At 45.0% G+C, this 6469-nt stretch overlaps 1 protein-coding gene across 2 annotated transcripts in view; it reads left to right on the top strand.

Annotated features, from left to right (window-relative positions):
- Positions 1-6463, top strand: part of kctd3 (potassium channel tetramerization domain containing 3) — a 15018-nt gene extending 8555 nt beyond the window's left edge. For both annotated transcript variants that reach the window (XM_020589812.1, XM_020589811.1), the window contains 11 exons: positions 571-761; positions 1060-1175; positions 1295-1382; positions 1555-1671; positions 1916-2086; positions 2273-2428; positions 2720-2816; positions 3025-3218; positions 3440-3578; positions 3873-3995; positions 4413-6463. In XM_020589812.1, coding sequence (XP_020445468.1) covers positions 571-761; positions 1060-1175; positions 1295-1382; positions 1555-1671; positions 1916-2086; positions 2273-2428; positions 2720-2816; positions 3025-3218; positions 3440-3578; positions 3873-3995; positions 4413-4980 — 1960 coding nt within the window. In that variant the 3' untranslated portion in view covers positions 4981-6463. The remainder of the gene's footprint in view (positions 1-570; positions 762-1059; positions 1176-1294; positions 1383-1554; positions 1672-1915; positions 2087-2272; positions 2429-2719; positions 2817-3024; positions 3219-3439; positions 3579-3872; positions 3996-4412) is intronic.
- The last annotated feature ends 6 nt before the right edge of the window (positions 6464-6469 follow it).

Consider the following 6469-nt stretch of genomic DNA (forward strand, 5'->3'; position numbering starts at 1 on the left):
TGTAATAATTCTTTAATATATTACTTGTGTGGTGTAGAAGAGAATAGAAGTGAATCATTTATTGCTTGCAAACCAATGATGGTAAGATGATGTCATGGGGTAGGACTGGATAAGTCTGACTTCTTCCTACTCCATTCAAGCATGTACTAGGTATAAGCAAATTGATATTGCATTATGTGTATGTGTGTTGTCATATCAACTGTTTTTACATGCTTGAAAGAATAAATAAAATCAAATCAAATCAAAATTTAGCCACGTATAATAAGATAAGTTAGGAAAGTCAGTATGAGGTAAAGATAAAATCTAAGTGACACTGATTCAGGACAAATGTAGTAGAAGTCCAAATAGCTGCTAAGGTGTTTCATCGTGTAGGTCTACATCAGGGCGAGTCTGCAACACTAATGGTTCACATCCTTGTAAAAGCTTGGACACAGACTTTTTCCATTCTCCCCACGTTGGGGTAGGATGAAAGTCTGATGACCTTACATTAAACCATGAAACCTCATATGTCATCTATTCCTTGGAATAAGAATGAAAGCAGAGATAAATGCCTGTGTGGTCTCACCACAGGATAAAGGAATCTTCTGGATGGCAGCAGGTGTTTTCCTCCCCATACCTTGACTGGACCATCGAACGCATCGCGCTTAATGCCAAGGTGGTGGGTGGCCCGCACGGAGACAAGGACAAGATGGTGGCCGCTGCCTCTGGAAGCAGCATCATCCTGTGGAGCATCCAGGATGGAGGCAGTGGTAATGAGATAGGTGGGTTCACATCAGTGTAGCTCAGACAGAGGAACTCAAGAAATTGGTCAGACAACATTAACACACTGTAGAGAAGTTGGCCATTTCAAAGGATTATTCCTCAGTTCAGGTGACAATGAAATGACAAGGTTAACTCACCTATACTCAAACTCTTGAGAGTCTCAAAATTTTGAAATTTGTAGTATATGCCCGCCACCATATTGATTTATGATTCCTTCAACCTCCTGCCATTTGTGTGACTCCACCTTCAGTCCCGGCAGCTTACAGTATACCACTTTTTCTCTCCCCACCACCCCAGGTGTGTTCAGTCTCGGTGTACCCGTTGATGATCTCTTCTTCATTGGGAACCAGCTGGTGGCTACGAGCCATACGGGGAAGGTGGGGGTGTGGAACGCTGTCACACAGCACTGGCAGGTAGGAGGGCATCTGTGTGAGTGTTTGGGTGAGACAGGAAGAGGTGGAGAGAGAAAGGGGGAATGTTTTTGTATACCGAATGCTTGGATTCATTGTGCACCTTTTTGTGTATGCATTAGGTTCAAGATGTGGTTCCTATCACCAGCTGTGACACAGCAGGATCCTTTCTGCTGCTGGGCTGCAACAATGGCTCCATCTACTACATAGGTAATCACATGGTGACACACATTCACAAAACTACCGGTCATGCATCTTATTGGCTGTTTGTGAAGTTGAATGGAAGCCCATGTTTCAAGAAAAGGGTTCAGGGTCTAGACTGACACTGGACCTAGATTTCTACCCCAACCTAAATGGATTAACATTTGACCGTCATTTTCAGACATGCAAAAGTTTCCACTGAGGATGAAGGACAACGATCTTCTGGTGACAGAGCTTTATCATGACCCTTCAAATGATGCCATCACTGCACTGTCTGTCTACCTCACACCTAAAACCAGTAAGAACAGAAGTTTTTCACCCAGCTGTTGATCTTTTAATTTAGAACAATGAACGTTTTGCATATACCTGTATATCTTCTCATATTATTTCAGCTCCTCTTCTTCCCCTCTCTCCATTTCACCTGCCTGGGTCTAGACAGAGCAGACAGCTCTGGGTGTAACATGAACCTCAGTTACTGACCTGACATTCTGTCTATGTGTATTTGTGTAGCTCCATCTACCTCGCCCTCTCTCTGCTCTCAGGTGTGAGTGGGAACTGGATAGAGATAGCCTATGGGACTAGCAGTGGCGCAGTGAGAGTGATCGTGCAACATCCAGAGACGGTGGGATCGGGCCCACAGCTCTTTCAGACGTTCACTGTCCACAGGAGCCCGGTGACAAAGATCATGCTGTCTGAGAAACATTTGGTATCAGGTGAGGATGGTATAAACATTTTACAGTCTCCCTGCTGACGGAGGGGTGAGTGAGATAACAAGTAGCGGAGAATTATACGAGACAACTGTTGGCACTAAACGCCTCTTGTTCAGCTTGTGTTCTCTGTTATGTGTCTATTGTGATTGAAATCCTGTGCGGTTGTTTGTGTTTTTCTGTGTGTGTCAGTGTGTGCGGACAACAACCATGTTCGGACGTGGACAGTGACCCGGTTCAGAGGGATGATCTCCACCCAGCCAGGGTCTACCCCTCTGGCTTCTTTCAAAATACTGTCCCTGGAGGAGATAGAGAGCCACGGGAGCTACTGCTCTGGGAATGATATAGGTGGGAAGATGAGAAGGAAAGGTGATGAGCACTTTTTCACTCTAAATACTGACCACCAGGATCAAACTGCAACCAGATCTTTAATGTACCGTGTTCAAAGAGCAGGTACACTTCCTTAAAGAGGAACAAAAGTGGAGAGAAAAGATAAATCAAGTACAAATTTCAATTTCAAAACGTTCAAGCATCCTAGGTTTGTGAACCACTGAATGTGTTTTACCAGTATTTCGTGGTGGTCTTGTTGGTTCTGTATGCATGATGCCAAGCTGGGGTGGTGTGTTTTATTGCTCTCAGGTCCATTCGGAGAGAGAGACGATCAGCAGGTTTTCATCCAGAAAGTCATCCCTATCACCAACAAACTGTTTGTGAGACTCTCATCGACTGGAAAAAGGTACGATGACTTTTCTCTGACTTTGTCTATTACAGTAGCAAACTGGGACAAAGGGTGTGTGTGTGTGTGTGTGTGTGTGTGTGTGTGAGAGAGAGAGAGAGAGATGCCTCCTTTACCAGTTCAAACTGTTGGTACTTCTGTTTTGATGCTTGCTTCTTGAGTTTTTGCATTTGCATGCTCCATGTTAACGTGTGTGAGTGTGTGTCAGGATCTGTGAAGTGCAGTCGGTTGACGGCACCACCATCTCTTGCTTCATGGTACGGGAGTGTGAGGGCTCTAGTCGGATGGGGTCACGACCTCGGCGCTATCTGTTCACTGGTCACGGCAACGGCAGCATCCAAATGTGGGACCTGACTACAGCGATGGACATTGCTAACAAAGGAGAGGAGAGGAAGAAAGCAGGTGAGGAAGACAAATGTTTGCATGGAAACACTTATGTATTCATGGGAGAGGAGATGAAGAACATATGTATATGGAAGAAAGGACGTGTGGCTATACTTAAGTGTGTCACTCATCTTATATGTAAAGCAGTATATACAGCAGACTGTCATTTCTAAGATTAAATGTAATCGTTTCTCTTGATGAAAAACTGTGCATCCTGAAGCTTCCCCTGTGTATGGCAGATGTAGGTGGGCCTACAGAGGAGGAGCTGCTGCAGCTGTTAGACCAGTGTGACCTGAGCACCTCCCGCTGTGCTACACCAAATATTAGCCCTGCCCCTTCTGTGCTGCACCATACACGCCTGCGAGAGTCCTGCTCGAGGTTAGAGAGACGGTCGACACACACCACATTAAAGACAAACACACAAAGGGAAGCAAACAGCTGCCTCCAACACTCTACCTGGCATAGTTATCCTGTCTGTACATAGAGTAAAAATTCTGATACGTGTTCACACATCCACAAAAAGCAAAAAGATCAGATCACAGTCACTTGGAGGGGAAAAAAACCTCGATTTGAGTCACTTCAGTGGGTAATGTAAACATGTCTAAAATAAGGAACTGTTTATCTTTGAGCTTCATGGCTACTAATTACAATGAGGAACCATCTCTCTTTCAGTCTGCAGCTGCAGGCCCAGGAGCCCATACCTGAGAGCCAGGCGACTTATGGAGCTGTGCGACCCTACAGAGAGAGCCCCCTGCTGGCCCGCGCTCGACGAACTGAGTCTTTCCACACCTACCGGTGAAATGACATTGTCCCGCTGTGCATTAAAGTGTCTGTTCACCAAATTACAGAAAACCTTTTTCACTCAACCCTAATGGCACCGAGCCATGCACATCATTTTTTTGATGTCCCCAATGTATGTTATTGCTTTCAGCAGGTTCATGGATAATAGGAGTGGACGTACTGTATGTTTACAGCATGAGTACTTTTAGCAACAACATAATCACTATATGAACAGGTCAGAACGTCTTTTGTGGGTTATCCAGAGTAACAGGGAAATACAGATTGCTGTCAAAATTTTAAATGCCATTTTTCAATTTTGTAGGCACGGCAAAATTCTATTCACCTCCATTGCTGAGCTGTTGTTGTTGTCATTGTGTCTATTTATGCATCTATCCACCTATAACTGACCTCCATCCATCTTTCATCCCACAGAGACTTTCAGAGCTTCAGCCTGAGTCGAGGTCTCCTGGACAGTGCAGGTCAAATATCCACCCCGGGCCCTGGCCAGATCCCCGATGCCCGCCGTTCACTCTGTGACTTTGGTCCCGAGGACAGTGAGAGGAGGGCCTCTGCTATGGACCGCTGGGCTTGTCGGACCATTGATGCAAATGTCGGAGCTTTTGCTGCGGCTGGTGTTTCTGGGGCGAAGACAGAAGGCAGTCAAGAAACTCCACGGCAACCTCCAGACAGCCCGATACCTGGGGGTGATGTTAGACGAAAGGTGCATCCACCTGAGGAGGGAGAGGGTGTGGGATCTGGGGGAGAAGGGGTGAAGGCAGAGGGAGGTGTGAAGAAGAGGGGAGTGCTAGAAGGAGGTTTTCTAGGGAGGAAACGGGCTCCCCCAGTTCCTTACCTCTCCTCTCTGCCCTCCAGCTCTGAAGGTGGTGGCAGCGACTCTTCCTCAAATGCCTCCCCCTCCCCAACCAAACTGGCCTCCTCCACATCACCGCGGCAGAGGAAGCTCACCTCCGAGTCATCCAATCAGGACAGCAGCCTGTGAAAGTGCAGTATGCCCACCGCCATCGTCTTTAGGTCCTAATTAGAGGAATCATGTCATTGAGGGCATCCTGCAGGTGCACGTAGGAATTATTACTGTGGAGACGAGGGATGAATACAACAGTAAAACTGCAGCCTTCCACTTCCACTCCACCCTTTTTATACAAGTATGGTTCAGGATATAAATGGGTAAAGCACTGGTTTCTTTTTCTTTTGGGACTGCACACACAATGAGTGCATGTCTCTGCACAGGTCTTTCACTCACTTTGCTCCCAAGGCTGAAAAACCTTAACTACAAGCCTTTCAGCCTGCGGAACTCAAACAAAACGTACTTTTAACTACGAAATCTGATATGAGTAAGTGGTCACAATATTGTGGCGGTGGCAGCACATCTCCACCAGAGCAGCAGAAATGTTTGTTTTTGATCTTTTAAGAACTAACTTATGACTGCTGGGTGTAACTAGAGCTCCTTCCTTCACTGTTGGCTTTTGGTGTTTGTTGGCCAAAATCTTAGGTAATTTACTTTTAAATACCTTCAAAACATAATGAACTATGATACATATTTAAAGTGTTTTTGGTGATTAACCAAAAGATGAATTGACTGACCTGTTCAACACTAGTTCCAAATAGATTTGTCAAAAGGATCAGACCCCTGTGAAGACTGAACCCAGCATGTGCAATCTGTTGTCCAGTGACGTTTTACTTAATCTTGCCTTAAACATGTTACCCTGGCCAAAATTTTGGCAGCTACTTGAATCCCAGGATGTTTGTACTTTACTGCAGCCAGAGACACAACAGCTAATTTTGTTAACACAGTGATACTAAAAGCCAATAGTCAGAAAGCAGTAATTCATTTTGCAAGGCCAGAAAGCAGTCAGATTTTTCTAGGTTTGTCGTTCGATAGCTCAATGAGAACTATGCAACACTGGAGTTATGATACACAACAGCTACATCAGCACTGTGGCTTCCACATGAGCCCTGTGATAGACTGGCAACCTGTCCAGGGTGCCCTAGGAACAAAATGCTTTGTGGTGAACACAGGACTTTCTCCTCATTGTCAGAACAGAGACAGAAGATATACCCTTTCTCATGGCAGTGCCTGTGTAGGATCACACTAATCATTATTATTGTTAATATTAGATTTTTTTTTTTCCACGATTACAATGTAACTACACTCAGCTTGATACAAGGACCTACACTACATCACTTTATTCCCTTTGAAACAAGTTTTAAATGTGTCCTGTTTTGGTTGACTGTTTCAGTGCCTTATTTAACTTAGTTGACAATTATCAGCCTGTTTGTGCGTTTTAAATGGATTCTGACCAAAGGCTTGTGAGTGAGCAGAGCCAAGTGTGGAGCCACACAGCGGACCTGTGCACCTGAGCTTTGGCTAGCATTGTCTTACAAAAGATTTTATGACTGTATGAGCGGTCAGATACAGATATTACAAGATCAGTATGTATTGTAAATTTTAAATAATCCTGAGGTTGACT

This window comes from Monopterus albus, unplaced genomic scaffold, assembly GCF_001952655.1.
Source record: "Monopterus albus unplaced genomic scaffold, M_albus_1.0 scaffold10.1, whole genome shotgun sequence".
Taxonomy (NCBI): domain Eukaryota; kingdom Metazoa; phylum Chordata; class Actinopteri; order Synbranchiformes; family Synbranchidae; genus Monopterus; species Monopterus albus.